The 21295-nt window shown below is 36.0% G+C and overlaps 2 protein-coding genes across 2 annotated transcripts; one reads left to right on the top strand and one right to left on the bottom strand.

Annotated features, from left to right (window-relative positions):
- The first annotated feature begins 12009 nt into the window (after positions 1 to 12009).
- LOC125231965 lies at positions 12010 to 15867 on the top strand. Its single transcript, XM_048137572.1, has 4 exons — positions 12010 to 12198; positions 12294 to 13013; positions 13971 to 14333; positions 15769 to 15867. The coding sequence occupies exons 2-4, from the start codon at positions 12324 to 12326 to the stop codon at positions 15865 to 15867; spliced, it is 1152 nt and encodes a 383-aa protein (XP_047993529.1). The 5' UTR covers positions 12010 to 12198; positions 12294 to 12323.
- On the bottom strand, positions 14644 to 18078 carry LOC125231901. The gene is made up of 3 exons (XM_048137499.1): positions 17947 to 18078; positions 16242 to 17580; positions 14644 to 16010 (listed from the first exon to the last, which is right to left on the bottom strand). The coding sequence occupies exons 2-3, from the start codon at positions 16454 to 16456 to the stop codon at positions 15917 to 15919; spliced, it is 309 nt and encodes a 102-aa protein (XP_047993456.1). The 5' UTR covers positions 16457 to 17580; positions 17947 to 18078; the 3' UTR covers positions 14644 to 15916.
- Between the last annotated feature and the right edge of the window lie 3217 nt (positions 18079 to 21295).

Raw genomic sequence — 21295 nt, 5'->3', positions numbered from 1 at the left:
AAAAGCGTACACCCATCTTAATGCCGACAATACACCTCCAGCCTTTCTGGTGTTTTGGGTGTCCATGGGCGACAATGATCGCTTACCATCAAGTAACCTGTCTGCTCTTTTGCTTTCTATCAAACAAAAAATACAGCTGCAGCCCACAGTAATTCGATTTAGTCATTATTTGAATCCATTTATAATTACACCTTACAACTTATTTTGGCTTTAACTTAGACCTTATAAGCTAAAAAGTAGTAACTAAATTATCTTCAGAATTTAATACATACTCATCGGTAGGTATTTTAAAATATGTGTTCAAGTTCTTCATACTGTTTGACAAGTACCAAAACAGAACGTGGACAAATTATTTTAGGAACGAGTTTCTTACTTTAATAAGTTTTTTGAATAATTTGATTATAAAATAAAATGATTACAGTTTTAACCACATCTTTAAGAAAAATCTCCCTATAATATTGACGAAAATGTTTAAAAAATTGTCAGACTATTTATAAAGAAACTTTATTATATAAATAAATAGGTAGTTACTAGTATGTATCATCTTAAACAGTCAGACTATTTTCGAACCTTATAAACATAATTTGACATTAATATCTACTAGATCACTAGTATCAGTACTACTAACCATCGTTAGTAACTCGAGCCCATAACTCTCAACTAGCCCCAACCGAACGCGGCACCGCACGTTAAGGCAGGGGCGCGTTTAACCCCCTCCCGAGGGGCGGTGACAGGGGACACACCCCTACGGCTCGCCGTGTAGTAAGAGTGCTAAAGAGTTTTTTGTCAACGAATTTTGATAGTTTTAGTTGGTTTATTGGTGCAAAATTAAAGATGTTTATTTTTGTTAGAAGTAAAACATTTTCTTTTTCGTTATTACATAATACTACTTTGATACTGTATCTTGCGTTTTCTTTTTATATTTCTCATGATATTTGTAATGAGTTTTATTGAGTATTGTGTAGTTCATTTAATCAGTGATTGCAAATGCATTTTTTGTGTGTGCATAATACATACATACAGGGTTGGGCAGTATTTCAAATACATGTATTTGAAATACTCGTTTAAAATACAAATACGTATTTTGTATTTGTATTTCAAATACTGCTTGGTTAAGTATTTTGTATTTGATATTTCAAATACTTAGACACATGTATTTAGTATTTTGTATTTGAAATACTCAAGGCTGTAAAATACATTTGCACAAAATACATTTCTGAATAGTTTTTAACTGTGTGATAGTCAGGAGACTGTGATATATTAAAAACGGCAACACTGTCAAGTATCAACGTCAAATATCAGTGTCACTACTGTCAGCGACAAGTGTAACATAACTTTGATATTTGATTTCGTTTTCGCGGTATTGTGTTCATGACATTTTTGTTACTATTACCACTACTCTGGATACATTCACTCGCCAACTAGACGGAACTTATCGGACAATACTTTTAGGAATTTGGTTTTTATGAAAGGGAATTCTTTATTCAATTCATAAAAACCAAGTTTCAAGCATTTCAAGTTTCAGTAACAAAACACGTTACATTACATCTAGCAAGTCAATTGGGCATTTTTAGAAATTGGGACCCAAAATTTGTGACATTTGTTAATAAAAATTAACTCGATGTCAGTTTTGTGACAACAATAAAATTAAGAATAAAATTTGTCTTTCCACCAACCTACCAACTTTTTTTTATGTTCTAAATGTAGATTATTGCTTATAGTTTATGTAATTAACAGTAAAGCAATATTTTTTTGAAATTTCATGCTTAAGACGATACGGTAGGGGTCATACAAACGCTCTCGACTATTTCCTCCCTGGTTTTTGAAGATAGAGCAATGATTTTTTCAACACAGATTGTTATTATTTTTATCTGTATCGGATTGTTTTGATTTTTTTGATATTTTGCTTTTTAAAGACTAGAGCCAATAAAAAATTTCCAAAAGCCGCCTTTTTCATTGTGGCGCAAAAAAAGGTATGATACTCAAGATGGGTAACAATTAACCAAAAAAGCTAAACGGTCCGACATAGATTATTTCATTGTTATTCAGATTCTCAAATTTGGTTCCGATTGATTAAGTTTTGAAGGAGGAAAGAGTCGAGATCGGAACATCGATTTTTTGAAATATCTTTTGACTGAGTTGTTCTTAATGGACAATTTTTTTTCGATAAATCTAGTTAATAACACGTATATTTAACTAAAATTCCCAAGTTGAAATCCCTTTCCATTTTAGCATTTTCGCTACCGTATCCTCTCAATTGTCGTCACAAAACATCGAGTTAATTTTTGTTAACAACAATAACAACTTTCACAAATTTTGGGTCCTAATTTTTTAAAATGCCCAATTTCAGGTGCAATTGGGCATTTTAAAAAATTGCTGCAACGTGTTAAAATTAAGCTTATAAAATAAAGTATATTGATATTCATACAAGAAGTATGTACATTATTTTTCATTTTATCAGTAAATTCATTGATTAAATAGCAGGGGTGACATTGAAAGAAACGTTTAAGTTTATTTTTAAATTTTGTCCATGCCTACCTATGTACCTATAAGTATTGTCCGTTAATTTCATAAGTAGACCCTTTCATCTTGCGCGTTGATATTGTTTTTCCATAGAGTTTGAATGTTTTTTTTTTTTTTCACCATACCAACTGTTATGGCCGCTGGACACATGTGGCCAACGGTTCCACCAACCCTGGTGGAACCCCTTGGCCAAGATAAGAGCCGCTGTTTACACATTGGCGAACCAATCACTTGGCATTGGCTCTTCATGAAAGAATTGAAAGATGGACGTGGAATGGAAAAGGCTAGGAAATTCTAGGTCATTTACGTAGTCAGCAAAATTTGATTAAAAAATAATAACCCCGTAGTAAAATTAAATTATTTGAAATATTAACAATTTTTTGAATATTCTGATAAGCACACTTATCTTTTTTAGGCAATATATTAAACATTTGCAAGGTTATTTCTTGGTGGAACCGTTGGCCACATGTGTACAGCGGCCATTAAAGACTCTCTTTGTTCTTCGAAAACAAATAGCAAAATTGCAATTTTTATACAAATTTTAACTTGATGTCTTAAGCTTGCTGGTAGAATTTACCTATAAATGAAATATTTTTTATTAAACATGATATCAAATCATAATATTAATACTATCTAACTTAGGATATGATATCCTGGATATCAAGTTAACATTTATATGAAATTACTTTTGAACTGCAAAATCGTACAAATTTCTCATCCGTAAACCTTTACCAGTTGGTGTGGTCAAAAGTATTTTGTATTTTAAATACATTTTGCTATATTTTGTATTTGGTATTTGAAATACATTTTTTTAAACACTATATTTTGTATTTTGTATTTGAAATACCCGTCACCAAAGTATTTAGTATTTTATATTTGAAATACATTTCCAAATGTAATTAGTATTTTGTATTTGAAATACTATTGGCCAGTATTTTGCCCAACCCTGCATACATACAATCACGCCTGTATCCCATAAAGGGGTAGGCAGAACACATGAAACTACTAAAGCTTCAGTGCCACTCTTGGCAAATAAGGGGTTGAAAGAACACGGAACTGTGACATTGCAGTGACAGGTTGCCAGCCTCTCGCCTGCGCCACAATTTAACCCATATCCCATAGTCGCCTTCTACGACACCCACCACGGGAAGAAAGGGGGTGGTGAAATTCTTAACCCGTCACCACACAGGGTGTGCATAATATTGAGTGCAATTCTAATTGCAGCACTGCAGTGCTATAAATTAATAGATGTTTTTAAGTATGGATTAACAGTTTTTGAATAAATTTGAATTACCTCATAAGTAGTAGCGATATTTTAGTTTTGTGATTACTTGAGCAGATATAGAATAGGTACTCGTACCTAATATTTTCGTTTGTTGGCCAAAGATAAGATTACTATTATATTTACTTATTGTTTTCGTTAAGCGATTAATTTTTTAAGTCATTTTCCTAAACATAAAAAAATATAAATGTAAAAAAAAGTATTTTTGTGTGGTGAAACATTACTTTATTTTTCATTTTCTTTTACTTTTTTTGATTGTGGCAAAAATGTGTGTTACTTAATCAGACAAGTTCGGAAAATGGAATTTAAGTAGTCTCTTGAAAGAGTTTGGTGACTGAGTAGTTGAACACGTCTAAAAATACATAGTGTCCAACTTTAATAGAATATTATAAAATGATAATATTTATGAATGCTATAAAAGTTGAGTACCACGTTTAGGCCACGAGGCATGCCAAGTATAGCCTACACAATCCCTCACCCTCACCACACCGCGAGCCCTCCTTACCCTCGCATTTCTTTCTCTTATTGCCGGTTTTTTCGTCCGCCATTTTTCTAGCGCACGCGCTCAGGCCCGAAGAACATCGATCTCACAGGGGCTTGCGGTAGGTTATTTTGAAGGGTGGGATAGATTGATGGTGTGTATATTGATGTTTAGCTTTTCATTTTTAAGTACGTTTATTGAATAACGTAAAAAAAAAAAAAATCGTCAGTTTTGACACATCAAATTTTGTCGATATCGGTTGGTTAATTTTATCGCTGACTGTACTTTCGTTCCACAGGTAGCTAATACTCATCGAGACAGTTATAAAAACAGTAACATTTGATTTATATTACTTACTACGCATGCAAAGTTTCAATAACATACCTAACAAAATAAAAAATATTAGAAATTAATAACCCTTCGGCACAATAAACCTTTAAAGAGTAGAAAATAGTTGGATCAATTCTGGTGAAACATGTCTAAGAACTATCGCTAAATAAATCACCTTCTTTCAAACAAAAAAATCACATCCAAATCGATTCACCCGTTTAGGAGCTACGATGCAAAAGACAGACAGGCACACATAGCTGTCAAACTTATAATACCCCGCTTTTTGCGTCGTGTGTTAAAAACACTTACCTACATTAAAAACTATTTTTAGTGACATGATTTGCTCGACCGTTTATATAAGTACAATATATTGGCGACCGGTCTGGCTCAGTCGGTAGTGACCCTGCCTGCTAAGCCGCGGTCCTGGGTTCGAATCCCGGTAAGGGCATATATTTGTGTGATGAGCACAGACATTTGTTCCTGAGTCATGGATGTTTTCTATGTATATAAGGTATTTATCTATTTAAGTATGTATATCGTCGCTTAGCACCCATAGTACAAGCTTTGCTTTGTTTGGGGCTATTTAAGTTGATCTGTGTAAGGTGTCCCCAATATTTATTTATTTATTTTATTTATTAATGTTGGGACTTTGGCTGTAAATAACAAAAAATGCGAACTTTCCTATTATTTTGCTCCATATTTTCTTATAAAAATACGAAACCCCTAGCTACAGCGAGGCAAATAATAGTAGAAAATAATAGGGGTGCTAGCATCTATGTAAATCGCTTTGCACATGGCAATTATTTTGACAGATTTTGGCTCCCCACAGACAGTCTTAAAAATTCATAATCTTAAAAAAAACTTGTATGCAATCTGACAGTTCAGATCTGTCAGTGTCAGTTTGAACTGTCAGATTGCATACAAGTTTTTTTTAAGATTATGAATTTTTAAGACTGTCTGTGGGGAGCCTTTCACACTTTTCAATGTTTTTTTTTTTAAATAATTATGTCCTGGATCCAAGTTCTTTAAGCCAAGTTTTTGTTTTATTGTGTTCACTTCATTTAAATGAGATTTTAATGATGACCAGAGGTATGAGCGATGAAAAAAGCCGGAAAATTCCCGTTTTTTTCCATTTCCTTTGGTTTTTTTCAGAAATTTATGGAAAAAAACCGCGAATGTTTCGGCTCTCATTTTTCAAAAAAAAAAACATGAAATATGAAAGAAATTTGTCTTTGTTTGGACGGACACATACCAGATAAAGAAATCGGTTAATTGTCCGAACGATTTTATAAATTAATCTTTATTCGGGCGAATTTGCACCTACAAACGGGCTACACAGAAATGACTGAAATACAGACGGTCAACCAAATCTTGGCAAATAAAACTATGGAAACGGATTAAATCGCGTATAATGAATTTAAAATTCATCCCGACGTTTCGAACTCTTTACAGCGTTCGTGGTCAACGGGTGACTGAGGAAAAATTACAATGTGCAAAAGCTACCCACATACAAGAAATATTAACGAATCATGACCACAAATAATATAGATTTTTAAGGCAGGTTCACACACTACTAATAAAGCCAGTTATACAATATTCAAACAATTTAAAATTACTATGTTAAAAAAAAACCCAATTAATCTACACAAAATTGAGAAAAACAAACTGCAAATGTTTTATTTCATGAGTAACTATCGCGGTAACCGAAGACAATATTACAAATCTTGGCACTAAAAATGGCGCGAAATTCGAATTTTCTATGGGAATTAATCCTTCGCCCTTACATTTTCAATAATTTTTTAAGTGTCGTCGATGATTCCGCCAACTTCAAGGTTTAAGAAGGCACGCGCGTTTATGAAGACAATTCGCCGGTGAGCCCTATATTTTTCAAATTAACCGCCTTTTTTACTGCCAAGGTCAGTTGAGCGCCAGTACATGATGAGAGTGAGAGTGATTAATAGAATACTAATTTTAATAATGTATTTGTTTTTTTCTTAAAAAACCCGAAAAATACCGAAAAAAACGAAAAATTCATAAATTTCGGGAAAAATCATTTGATTTTTTCCGGTTTTTTCAACGCTAAGGGGGTATGATTAAAAAAAATGTTCCATTTCTACTCTTTTTTTGTTTGCCATGCTGTAAGTTATTTTTTTTATTGATGGTGCAAAAATACTAGGTACTCATCATTCGACCAATGGGCGTGCAGTGATGGCGGCCGGAAGCCGTCGGCGTCACTTCCGGGAGGGCCGGTTACGTTCAAACATGGAACTAAAATTGACAATGCAACGAAAAATAAAAATAAAATGGCTAGTAAAAGAAATTGTGAAGCGTGTTGACTTTTTGACGTGTGGCGACCAAAGAGCTGGTGACTTCCTCGCACAACGTATTATCATTTCAATACAGCGATGAAATGCTGCCAGCGTCCTTGGTAAAAGGCTTAAAGGGCCTATGCTATGTTATTTATTACTTTATTAGGTATTTAGGTGCTTTAACTGTGAGCGACTGTACAAGTGTTTCAGAAGGCAGCAGGTTAGAGTCCTGTCGGTTTTAAAGTTGCCGTCAATAGAATTTGCAATACAATATAAAGAAATTAAAAAGAAAATAAACAAATTAAACATTTTTTTTTATAAAACGTGAATGTTATATGGATTCTGGTTAAAAATGTGTTAATTAATCAAAAAAATTGATTTAAGTATATGAGCAGTTCCCGAATACCAAATGTACATAGCCACGTCAGCAAATTTTAATTGATCCTATTTTGTTACCAACATTTAGTAATATAAGTCGACTTTCGTAAGATATGTACAGGCTAATAAAATTGTTATAATTAAGAAAATATAGGTACTAGAGAACCTTAATGACGAAATAAAACTTACTAAAATTTCAATTCATCAAAAAAATTTTGGTAACAAAATAGGAATAATAGAAACAAATTTAACTTTTTCCTTAATTTTTGTACAAACTTTTCGAGAACTGCTGATCTATGATCCTAAAAAATTAAAAACAATAAGAGAGTGCTAGAATATGAAAATTTACGGTACGGGTACGGTTTATGGTAATGTCACTCGCAAAAGTTTCGACTTGAAAAAAAGTTTAAATATTATTTTTTCATCACTGGAAATTTTATATCCGTGTATTTTGGTCGGAAATTGCACTTTTCATCGAGCATGAGAATTTTGAGAGCAATTTGATCATTTTCAAACATGTCTGCCTGTAAGAGCTTAACTACCAAAAATAACGAGCAGTCAAATGAAAACGCTTAGAAGTTAAAACAGGGTATATCATGGGTTACCTGCCAAGCTAAAAAAAAAAACTGAGATAAAATCTAATAAGTTTCTCGAGGCTGAGGCGTAGGGTTAGAGCCGGCGTAGCTTTATTTGACGTTCATATGCGCATTGTAATTTGCCTACTTGGAAAATAAATATTTCATTTCAAGACATCATGAATTCAGCCTAGCCAAGGTGACGATCACTTGGTCGAAGACAAAACAGAATAATTATGCCGCAAAATTTTATTATACGGAGCAATAACGATTAGCATGTTGTCTACGCGGACTGTAAAGATAGGGTACTCACTACCCAATTTAATTAAATTTTGAAATTTAACCTTATTATGCGACAAAATTGCATCTTTTCTACGACCGTTAGCTAATAAAGTAATAATGTTGCCGCCTAAGTGAATAATTATCACAAGAACGTTCAGAGGGTGCCCAATAAGATTTATTTATTTTCAAACCGCCGTAGGCCTTAGACATGTACTAATAGACTAATTAACCCGTTAAATGTTATACCCTATCATTTGAACTGCATTTTAAACCTTAATGTAATGTACGAAGGTAGATAGTTGACTAACACACGCTTTGTCTTTTTTGGGAGTCGATATCATTTAGCTCACAGACTATCTACGAGTAAACGGACACCGAATTATGAAGAATATGTATAAGGATATTGATTGTTGTTACTTTTTTATTAGTGTGGATTTCTTCTTTCTTTCTTTGTAATTTTATACGTAATAATATTAAGCTGTAAAATAAGTATTCCTAGCTGTGGAAATAAGGACTGATTCGTAACGAATTTGACACATTCGAAACTGTGTTAAAGGTACCGAAGCCGGCCGAATCGAAGTTTGTTTTTCTATAATGTGTTAAAAATGTATTCAAAAATTATTATTTATTAGTAAATTCATCATTCTCCGTTTCTCCTTGCTCATGTTGTAAGTTTTGTTGTATGCCCTCCATCATACATCCGACAGTGTTTTTTGACACATTCTTAGTTTATTCCTATCAAGGACTACTTTTTTTTTTATAATTTGTTGCTCATCATGGGTGTCATTTCAATGAACGAATTTCTTGGACACTACATCCTATACCGGTTAATGGGTCAATACTGTGGGACTTCGTTAAATCAAGTCTTTCGTCCCAATTTCGAGAGCACTGGTCTTAGCACGCTGCTGGCTTCTAAATATCGTGGATGATATCCAGCTATTGTCAGAATAAAGTTGAAAAATCGTATTAACAAATAAAATCTGCTGACAGATTCTTTCAGCAATGTTTGCTGTAGATTTCTCTATCGAAAAGTAACCAATGCCAGGTAACTAATACCGCATAAACTTAATTCCTGGTAAAGTAGATACCTATTTGGAGACACGTCTACATTTTCATTGTTTCACAGGAATCGTAAAGAAATTGCCTTTCAGATATGGTATAATCTTGGTTGCCAGCTAGGTAATGTTGAAAATTATTTAAATGCAAGTTTCGTCAACAGAACTCAAGATTTTGCAGTTTGTCGCCGAATTATTTTCAGCGTTCACTTTAATTTTATTTATCTAGTTAGTTGAGATTTGCTTTTAAAAATGATTTTAAATATAATAATTTTGTGATTCTGGCAAATTTAATGGTGGAATGTATAATACAAAGTAAACTAGAAATTATCCAAGAAAAAGCACTCTGAATTTTTCAAATTTGTTACGAATCAATCCTTATATATATATATTTTTTTTATATGAAGCGTTTACAAAATTCTAATTCTAATTTAATGTGTTAGTTTTATGATTTTATCTTTTTATGCTACGCTACGGTATGAACAGAAAAAAAATGTCAGTATTGTAGAAAATATAACTTTTATTTTCAAATTGCTGTTAAATTGTGTATTTTTGAACTGTGTTTGGACCTTGTGTTGTCTGCAATAAACGGATTTATTAAAAACCGGCCCCAATTTTTGTAACACAAGTGACATTCGCGATGACCACCCGTGAGGGCCCCGCCACTCAAGGGTAAACTTTTTTTGACATTTTATCGGTATCCTTGCCACTCAACAGCTTTTTATTTCAAGTCCGGCTCCCGGTTACCTGCCTCTTTACGTGCGGTCGGCTCCCGGATTTCGCCACCTGAAGGGTTAAAAACAAAATATGAATAACAAAAATGTAAACAAACGATAGACACATTATGACATTTATGACTTAAGACTTTATGGCAATAGGAACCAATAAAGACCTGTTGGTTTGACTTGGATGCTCAATCTATTAGTTGAGGTGGTCTGTGTTTTAGGTATTTTATGATATTAGCATGGTAATAATGAAGTTAATACATGCATAACGTAGAAATTCAATTAGGTCTGCAATGTAGACTAGCTTTATCAAGTTAATGTAATGATGTTAGGTCCTAGCGTTCATTTTGCTATTTTTATTTGGACAGCATATGCACGTAAATCCAAAATATTTTTATTTGTATAATCTGCATTGATTTCAGCATAGGCCCCATAGTAAAAGTTGTTCATTATAACCTCAAAAATCATTATACAAAGTTTGAAACGGTCCTTTTTTTTCACTCTGTATAATAAGGAAAAAAACTCATAAAGATCAGAGTACGTAGCCAAATGGCACAAACGCTAACGAAACGCTCACGAAACGAAACGCTCGTAGGTATCTATCTCTGTCGCTCGTGCGTATTGGCGCGACAGAGCCAGACTACCTTTCGCGGCGTTTCGTTTTCGTTTCGCGTCGCAGAAATACCATTCGGCTACGGCACCAGGCCACTAAGTTTTTGCATTTGTCAAAGAGGCAAAAGTAAACCCTGTATAAAATCCTATTATTAACACTTGTGTAAACAACTAAAAACACACTTCAAAAGATACACTATTTTTGGATATTCTTGAAACCTTTGAATCTTTACGGTATAAGTTCTGAAGAACTTTTAGTAAAAGGCCAAATGGGTAGTGTTACGAAACGTTCGAAAACCACCCTGGTTTTCGATCCTTTCTTCGTTTAGGTTAAGGCATTTATTTTCTATAATTAAAATCAATTTTTTCCAATTTTTATCAATTTAATAATAATAATTCAATTTAATTTTAATTAATAATCATGTATCTGTTGACATTTCAATTTGTATATTCTTTGACTAAAATATTCAGTATTGTTCGAGTCGACATTATGCATTTTATAAATCTTCAGTATTAATTTATTCAATTTTTAATTTCATGTTATTGGTAATGTTTTAATTCATTCACATACTACTTGACTATTTTTTAAATAAAATATTCATTGAATTGTATAATTATAATAATATTTCAAATCTCTATCTAAATCTAAATTTACAAATGGCAATGTGATAAGTTCAAATTTGACAGCTTTTAGAGCTTTTTAAAAACTTACGGTTATTCCGCCTCCAACGACATTCACTGTACCACTTTTCTTGTTCTTTCCACAATTATTCAGATTTATACAATTTGTAATCCATATCCATGTAACTTGGATTTTACATGGTCCTTACGAAGCCTCTGGATTGTGAGAGGACAGGACTGTGGCACCGAGTCAGGCTCCACCTATGCAACGGGTCTTCATCATCGAAGCCGTGGGTCGACCAGGTTGGCGCAGGGCGCATTCAGCTGCGTGCAGGTTCCAGGGCTTCCACTCATCGAGTCCCATCCCATCAGCCAGGATCCAGGACGGGTGAAAGTCGCGACGAGCACACGCAGCATCCCATTGCAGTGGGCATCCATCCGTGACCAGCAGTCAGTCGCGGAATCCAGCCAATTCAGCGCCAACTAGACCAGTCCAGGAGTACTCAGTGGAGATCAGCGGGAGCCAGCATTCAAAACCAAGCAGCAGCCAGCACAGGAGGGAAAACGAACAAAGTGAGATCGTTCCATTCCTTTCTTTTTTTATCCACATTCCTTTGTTTTCTTCATTTTCTGTGTAGCTGCAATATTCATTAGGTATATAATTCAGTACCAAATTCATACCTATTCAAATACCAAATTCATTGCTTTCCCATTCAGTGCAGAAAGTTAATTCATTGCCATAGTTTGGATTAGAAGCCAGTAGACATTTCGATAGGATTATTCACTAGAGATATTCATTTTAGTAGGTATAACCTCATGACCCAGTTCCCAGTAATAATATTTAAGATTTTAATATAAACTATCACTTTCACATAATTCCTATACAATACGATAACAATAATTCAATAATTTTGTAACTTTATTACGCTAATTTCAATTAAAAACTTCAAAAACAATAGGCAAACACGTTCTTAAAACAATCTTGATAACTAACTGCAGTGCAAATAAGTCGTAAACAAGATTACGTAATACAAGTGCATTGCAAATAGTTTTAGCGCCTGGACATTTTTTAAGGGCAAAGTTTTTATTTAACGTCATAATTTTGTACAAATATTTATAGGCTCATTTTTTAACATTTTATTAGTTCATAATGTCTGAAGATTTAAAGAAGCTAAATTACAAGCGTGGCGCTATTAAAGGTAAAATTACAGCCTTTCAAAAGTTCGTCTCCAATGCAGCAGCGGAGCCGCAACTGAGCGAGTTACAACTTGCAGAATTGCAGCTGCGATTTGATAAAATAGTACCGCTATACGATGAATACGATGCATTACAGACGGACATCGAGATGTTGTCTGCGTCTACAAGCGGCGAGGACGTTGGCGAAGAGCGAGCTGTCTTCGAGGACGCCTACTACTCGAGCATGTCGTCTGCGCAAGTCCTGATTCAGAAGAATTCGAGACGAGCTTCAGTTGGAAATGAGTTCGAGGTAAGCTCTGCAAATACAGTTGTCAAGGCGCACAATTCTAATTTTATTAATTTGCCAAAGATTAATTTGCCTCGTTTTGAAGGTGGATATCAGGATTGGTTAGCATTCCGGGACACGTATCTCTCGTTAATACATAATAATGAGTCTATCAACACAATAAATAAATTTCATTACCTGCGCGCGTCTCTGAAAGGCAGCGCTGCACTTATTATTCAAAGTTTGGATCTCACGTGTGACAATTATTCAATTGCATGGCAGTTACTTTCAGAGAGGTATGATAATCAGAAGTTGTTAGTAGCCAATCATGTTAATGCATTATTCAATGTCGAGCCCGTACGTCAAGAGTCGAGCCAGGTACTTAGGAATATTTTAGACGCCACAACAAAAAACCTACGCGCACTTCATTCGTTAGGTCAGCCAACCGATAATTGGGACACTTTAATTGTTCACATGATGTCGTCCAAATTAGACTCTGTTACCGCAAGGGAGTGGGAAGAGCGTCGCAATGCGGAGTCTACGGTTCCGACTCTGGAATTTTTCAAGACGTTCTTGTTGCAGAGAGCTGACTTTTTAGAAAGTCTTGCTGAGATTCAGTCAAATAGGCATAAAAATGATACATCATCATCATCATCGTTACATACGCATTTTAAACCTAAAATGGCTGTTGCCAGTGCTTCATTTGACAATGATCGTATTAGGCCGTATTCGAATGTGTGTCCCATGTGTAAAAATAAACACCACTTATACAGTTGCTATTCATTTAGGAAGCTTCCAGTAGATGCACGGCTCAGTAAGGCGAGGTTATTTAAAGTATGCTTGAATTGTCTCTGTCACGGGCATACAGAATCTCAATGTCGGTTGTCACATTGTAAATACTGTAATAAAAAGCATCATACACTTATTCACACAGAGGCAATGCAGGGGGCAATTCAAAAGTCTGATGCTCCAAACAATATTGCAGTAGTTGCTGATCAGTCATCGTCAGTTTCTAGGCCTCAATTCAAGCGGAAGTTGTTATCCACAGCTATAGTAAAGGTGGTTGACAGCAAGGGGGAGCTACAGACTGCACGTATGTTCTTAGATAACGGTAGTACGCTAAATTTTGTTACGACTGATTTGTGTAATAAACTTAGGTTGCGCACTTATCCAAACCAATCAGGGATTACTGGTATCATGAATCAGACTTCCAGTACGTCGCAGGAATGTGCCATTCAAATTCATTCATATGACGGTAATTACAAAATGGACGTCGAGTGTTCCGTCGCTCCAGTTATCACTTCACATATTCCGCATAGATATATTCATATTCAGGATATTCCATTCCCGTCCGGGATTATATTAGCAGATCCAAAGTTTAATGAGCCGTCTTCCATTGACATTTTAGTAGGTGCCGAGATATTCTGGGATGTTCTTGGAGTCAGAAAAATTGAGTTAGGTCCAAATCAGCCCACTCTTCGTGATTCTAAGTTCGGATGGCTGGTGTGTGGAGCAATTATTCATCCTAAAGTGGACGTGCCACAGACGTGCATGTTCACGCACGAGCTGCCTTCCGATTCAGGTGTTGATATATCTAGATTTTGGGAGTTAGACTCAGTTGCACCTGAGCACAAGTTCACGCCGGAAGAAAACGCTTGTGAGGAACACTTTCAAAAACTACGACACGTGATGCTGACGGTAGATTCATGGTTTCCATGCCGTTGAAGGAGTCGCCTGAGGTTCTGGGGGACTCATATCAGCGTGCCTTGGCTACATTTCTGTCAGTAGAGCGTCGTTTAGAACATAATCCAACCTTGAAAGACCTCTATGTAGATTTTTTAGATGAATATGAAAGTTTGGGTCATATGAGTAAATGCATGGGTGGTGAGCACGGAGTGTCGTGTTTCCTGCCACACCATGGAGTGCTTAGGGATTCCACCACAACCAAATTGAGGGTAGTATTCAATGGTTCAGCCCCCACAACCTCAGACAAGTCGTTCAACGACATTCAAAGGGTTGGGCCAACTATACAAGACGATTTGCAGTCAATACTCATGCGTTTTCGTCAGCATAACTATGTAGTGACCGCTGATGTCGAGAAAATGTATCGACAGATATTAATACAGGATTCACAGCGGTCTCTGCAGAAGATACTGTGGCGGTCGCATCCGTCGCAGCCAATAGCAATATACACATTAAATACAGTGACATATGGCACAGCTAGTGCACCTTATCTTGCAACCAGATGTCTCACTCAGTTAGGGTATGATTCAAATGACATTAATGTCAAGCATGCAATTTGTCACGACTTTTATGTTGATGATTTTTTATCAGGCAGAGACACGGTTGAGGAAACTATTCAGTTATGTCATAATGTAACACAAGAGTTAGAGTCAGCAAGATTTAATTTGCGTAAGTGGCATTCCAATAATAAAGATATTTTACTTGCAGTTAATCAAGATGTCAGTGGTTCAGACACTGTAGATTTGAGCAATGAAGAGTCATCCAAGACTCTTGGTTTAAATTGGTCATGTTTTCAAGACAGCCTGACATTTGCCATTAACGTCGATACACAGAGTAAAATTAATAAAAGGTCAATTTTATCGACGATTTCACAGGTATTCGATCCACTTGGCCTAGTCGCTCCATGTATAGTAGAAGCGAAAATAATTATGCAGCAGCTCTGGATTAGCAAGTGTTCATGGGATGGTGAAATTCCTCAATCAATTAAAGATGCGTGGGTCCATTTTGCACATACATTGCCATACTTGAACAATTTGTTGATCCCGAGGTGTATTAAGTTACCGAATCCAACCGAAGTCTCACTTCATGTATTCACAGACGCCAGTGAGAAAGCATATGGTGCATGCGTTTATGTACGTAGTGTAGGCAATGACGGGGCTGTTAGTGTCCGTCTCTTGGCATCCAAGAGTAAAGTAGCTCCGATTAAACCTCAGACTACAATACCGCGTTTGGAGTTGAGTGGAGCTTTGCTTGGCGCGAAGCTTTATACAAAGGTGTCTTCATCACTCACCTTAGCCATAGATCACTGCGTGTTTTGGTCAGATTCCACAATTGCATTAGGGTGGATTGCTGCAAATCCTCTGAATCTAAAGACGTTCGTGCGTCACAGGGTAAGCGAGATTCAGGAACGTACAGCTGGCTGTCAGTGGCGTTATGTGCCGTCGAAGGAGAATCCAGCAGACTTGGTTTCTCGTGGTCTCAGCGCTGATCAGTTAGGCCAAACTTCTCTGTGGTGGTCGGGTCCACAATTTATTCAGTCAGATCAGACGCAGTGGCCAGGTAATCCAAATAAGAGATCCGACGGGGATCTCCCCGAGATGGTAGAGCGTTCTCTTGTTGTCAATCAGCCGACTGAAAACATATTTAGTACATTAATAAAAAACTCATCCAGTTACACAAAACTCAAGCGTGTCATGGCATATGTTTTTAGGTTTATTCATAATAGTCGCAGCAAAGAAAGCAAACAGCCTGGTTTTTTGACATATAAAGAGCTGGAAAACTCTTCTAACTTTCTTTTGCGTAGGGCTCAAGAAGACTCATTTCCTAACGAGATTGAGTTATTAAATTCAAAGAAACAATTACCTCGAAAGTGCAATCTGCGATCTCTGTCTCCGTTTCTCGGTGATGACAAGCTCATTCGTGTGGGGGGAAGACTGAGCAACTCTAGTTATGATTACAACCTTAAGCATCCAGTGTTGCTCAGTTCGAAGCATCATCTTTGCAGGCTGATATTCAGGTTTTTTCATCTCACATTTTTGCATGCAGGGCCTCAGCTGCTCCTTGCTACCGTCAGGCATAAGTATTGGGCTATTCGTGGCAGGGACCTGGCGAAAAGTACAGTTTATAAGTGCGTCAAATGTACCCGTTTCAATGGAAAAACCATACAACCCATCATGGGTAACTTACCGAGAGAGCGTGTTGAATTAGAATATCCATTCCTTGAGACCGGTGTCGACTATGCTGGTCCAGTCATGATATCCAACCGGAAAGGCAGAGGTAGTGTGCTTGTAAAGGCGTATATTTGTGCATTTGTGTGCCTTGCAACCAAAGCGGTGCATCTCGAACTTGTTTCCGATATGACAACGGAAGCGTACATTGCAGCCTTGCGCAGGTTTATTGCTCGGCGTGGTAAGCCGCAGACAATATTTTCTGATAATGGCACAAATTTTCAAGGTGCTTGTAATGAATTCACAAAGGTTCTTAATGCATCGTCGTCATCAGATGTCGGTGAAGGTATTAAATTTTCATTCATACCGGCTTATGCAGCACATTTCGGCGGGTTATGGGAATCTGCCATAAAATCTGTTAAGCATCATCTCCGTCGTGTGCTTGACCAGACACACATGACGTATGAGGAAATGTCTACACTTTTAATCCAAATTGAGGCAATTTTAAATTCAAGGCCACTGACTCCAATGTCAGATGACCCAAATGACCTTTGTCCCTTAACTCCTTCCCACTTCCTAATAGGGCGATCCACACAGTTCGTACCGCATCCACAGATCACGGCAACCAAGATTTCATCGCTCCAGCGCTGGAAACGCGTCGAGCTACTCAAGCAGCAGTTTTGGCATCGCTTCTCCACTGAGTATGTCCTTTGGCTTCAACAGAAGACAAAATGGCACGAATCCACGGGAGAGCTTCAGGAAGGTGCTCTGGTTGTTGTCAAAGACAGAACTCTGCCTCCCCTTCTCTGGCAACTTGGTCGAGTCGTCCGAGTTATTCCTGGCAGTGATGGCATCGCACGGGTGGCGGATATAAAAACAAAGAGAGGAGTCATCCGCAGGGCCTTCAACAACATCTGCCCTCTGCCTGTCAACAATCAAATTGCTCACCCTTGAGGCCGGGAGCATGTTACGAAACGTTCGAAAACCACCCTGGTTTTCGATCCTTTCTTCGTTTAGGTTAAGGCATTTATTTTCTATAATTAAAATCAATTTTTTCCAATTTTTATCAATTTAATAATAATAATTCAATTTAATTTTAATTAATAATCATGTATCTGTTGACATTTCAATTTGTATATTCTTTGACTAAAATATTCAGTATTGTTCGAGTCGACATTATGCATTTTATAAATCTTCAGTATTAATTTATTCAATTTTTAATTTCATGTTATTGGTAATGTTTTAATTCATTCACATACTACTTGACTATTTTTTAAATAAAATATTCATTGAATTGTATAATTATAATAATATTTCAAATCTCTATCTAAATCTAAATTTACAAATGGCAATGTGATAAGTTCAAATTTGACAGCTTTTAGAGCTTTTTAAAAACTTACGGTTATTCCGCCTCCAACGACATTCACTGTACCACTTTTCTTTGTCTTTTCACAATTTGGATTAAAACCAGCACCAAACTACAGTCCGCTTATTATTTCACCATCAATACGAAGACCTGAGACCAGCGAAGATTTTACAGTAGGTAATGCATGGGTTCGCAAAGGGCCACAAAGGTTAACTGGAAGATATCCCTTATAGTACAAGAGTTAGTGCGGAAAATGCTCAAGTATCTGGGAAAGATCCCTTATAGTTTAAGAGCTAGTGCAGAAAATGCTGGGTGTTTTTCAAAATAAATCTCGAATATCGAATTTCACCACATTTGGACGTGTTTGGGCTCATTTTTCTCAGAATTACGAGCTGATTCGATCCCGACGATAAATAAATGTGACTCAAATTTTCCATACAAAATTCGAGTTTTCAATACGTCACGCTCGTAGTAGTAAAAAAACGAGGACACATTTTTTTTATTGTCATGGTCAAGTCAGCTCGTGATTCTGAGAAGAATGAGTTCAAACACGTCCAGATTTGATGGAATTTGATATTCGAGATTTATTTTGAAAAACACCAATGCGTAATAATCTTATTTAATTTTAATAAAGTGTGAAAAAGGGAAGTACAATCACATATTTATTACAACACATATATTTTATTAGTGTGAAAGATACTTCCATGATCAATTTTGAGTTTCTTGACAACGTCCTGAATATAAATATCAAAACGCAAGGTTAAGGTAAGCCGAAGACACATAATGGTGTTTTAAGAGATGTTGTGGGTTTGTCTTGAAGAAACCGTTGAAAAGATCTATGTTTCAGATTTTTTATTGTAACTCTACCTGAGCATTTCTTTTTTTTTGCCAGTTTTATGAAATGTGATATTTTTGAAAAAAAATTATGCTATTTCTACTCAGAATCATTAGCTTTTTCAATCCTTGTAGTAAAAAAAATGTCCCATACGATTTTTTCTTTTCGATTTTTTATTTTGTTACTATTTTCCGTACCTGTTGTGTGGGGTAACAAAAGAGGAAAGTAACAAAAATGTATGGAAATTCTGGGACACTTTTTGTTTCCCAGTGAGATTGAAAGTACTCGTGATTCTGAGTACAATTGACCTAAAATTCCCTAAAAATATCAATATAAAAAAAAGAAATGCTCACCTACGCCAAACAATCTAAAATAAATCGGTACCTAGTTTATTTTTTAGACCTGTGGCCGATATCTATTTCAATGTTTTATTTGAAGAAAAAGGGTTGGTCTTAAAATTAGATCAATAATTGTTATTCCTTTATTCGCTATCTCAAATTTGAGCTATCAAGTATCAAATTTTTAAATTAAAGGAAAACGGAAAAATTAATTATTTACACCTCCGGCAGGACGAACCTGCGACCTTTGGCCTTGCCGGGGCCATCACGCTTCCAACTGCGCCACGGAGGCCTGCTGGATGTGTGCGAATTTATCCATGCCTTCCCTCAATTCTCAACCGCCTTAGGCTGGCGTTATAGCAATTTTCCCATTTTCCCTTTAATTTACAAATATGTAATATCGCTCGCAGACGTTTCTGCATGATAAAAAACAAATCTATCAAATAGCTATCAAATTAAACATGTAAAATCGGGTAACTGACGTAAAATTGTCGAAGATGGGAAGATAGGAACATTTTCATTGAGCATGCGCGATAGTGATGGTATCCCGACGCAGACTTTACATGTTTAATATGTCAGTGTCTCACGATAGTTTTATTATCAAAATACCTATCAAATTAAAAACAACCTTTAACGTAGACAAACCTTGTAATTTTCGTACTTCCCGTTTGTTACACATACATACAATCACGCTGTATCCCATAAAGGGATAGGCAGAACACATGATACTACTAAAGCTTCAGTGCCACTCTTGGCAAATAAGGGGTTGAAAGCACAGAACTTAATTTAGATAGAAAAAACAAATTCATATATTTGTATAGGGGCCGAGCGTGTCAAATTTTGTACTGAAGTTGATTCTTGCCTGTAATTTTAAATATGTCTCAGGCTCTTGATTGTTCATAATTTTTGTGTTGTTGCAATTGAATATCACGTAACGAGGCATTTTATATGTTTTGGTTGACTTCAACTTACAAAAATTGACGCCCGAAAGCTGCAAGCTGCGAGTAAAGACGGACAACTCAGTGGATTTCACTGAGTTCATTTGACACGCTAAGTAGATACGTTTGCTTGATCTATGGTATATATGACATCTGTGGTTGAAAGAAAACGAAACTGACATTGCAGTGACAGGTTGCCAGCCTCTCGCCTACGCCACAATTTAACCCATATCCCATAGTCGCCTTCTACGACACCCACGGGAAGAAAGGGGGTGGTGAAATTCTTAACCCGTCACCACACAGGCTTTGTTACACGTGTTTCATTATTTTCCCTGTTTTTCCTCAAATTGACCTAATCTCCTTCCAATGTCACTTGGAACCTCACTGCTCAAACCGTCGTCAACGAAATCTTTCACTAAATTGTTCCCCTAAATATTGCGAATACATAATCACAGTATAAAAATAACACAGTTTTTTAACTTAAGTAATTAAAATAGTTATAAAGGGGCGTCCGACATGTCCAAACTACATAAACCTTTCCTATGAGTCTGTCAAAAAAATGTTGTTCACGTTCCGTAATACATAAAGCCTGATCAGAAATATAGACGACCGGTCTGGCTCAGTCGGTAGTGACCCTGCCTGCTAAGCCGCGGTTCTGGGTTCGAATCCCGGTAAGGGCATTTATTTGTGTGATGAGCACAGATATTTGTTCCTGAGTCATGATTGTCATGAATGTTTTCTATGTATATAAGTAATAAGTATGTATTTATCTATTTAAGTATGTATATCGTCGCTTAGCACCCATAGTACAAGCTATGCTTAGGTTGGGGCTAAGTTGATCTGTGTAAGGTGTCCCCAATATTTATTTTTTTATTTATTTATATGGAAGTAATATAGGTACAGTACAAGTAGAAACTATATGGAGCAGATATTTTCCAAATCATACCAAAAAGCGGATAATTTTGATCCTCTTGTCATGTCGTGTCATGTTGTTTCAACCTGGATTCCCCTAGTTTCGTACAAGATTTTTTTAATGTGTACAAACCGTAAGTAGGTACAAAACGTAGGATTTTCTGAAAAACAATTTTGCTTTAGAATCGTAAGTTGTGACAAAGAAAAATATTACTACTTCACACTATTTTAGCTAATTTATTTAATGCCTTAAGGGCCTATTTAAGACATTGGCTAGCTTTTAAGTTTAGTCTTAGTTTCTTATATAACTATGTAAATATGTTCATGTAAATAAGTATTTTATTTCATCTTTTTAATACA

Source organism: Leguminivora glycinivorella, chromosome 12, assembly GCF_023078275.1.
Source record: "Leguminivora glycinivorella isolate SPB_JAAS2020 chromosome 12, LegGlyc_1.1, whole genome shotgun sequence".
NCBI classification, from domain to species: Eukaryota; Metazoa; Arthropoda; class Insecta; order Lepidoptera; family Tortricidae; genus Leguminivora; species Leguminivora glycinivorella.
The sequence above is the reverse complement of the archived record's forward strand: the minus strand, read 5'-3'. Positions and strand labels throughout refer to the sequence as shown.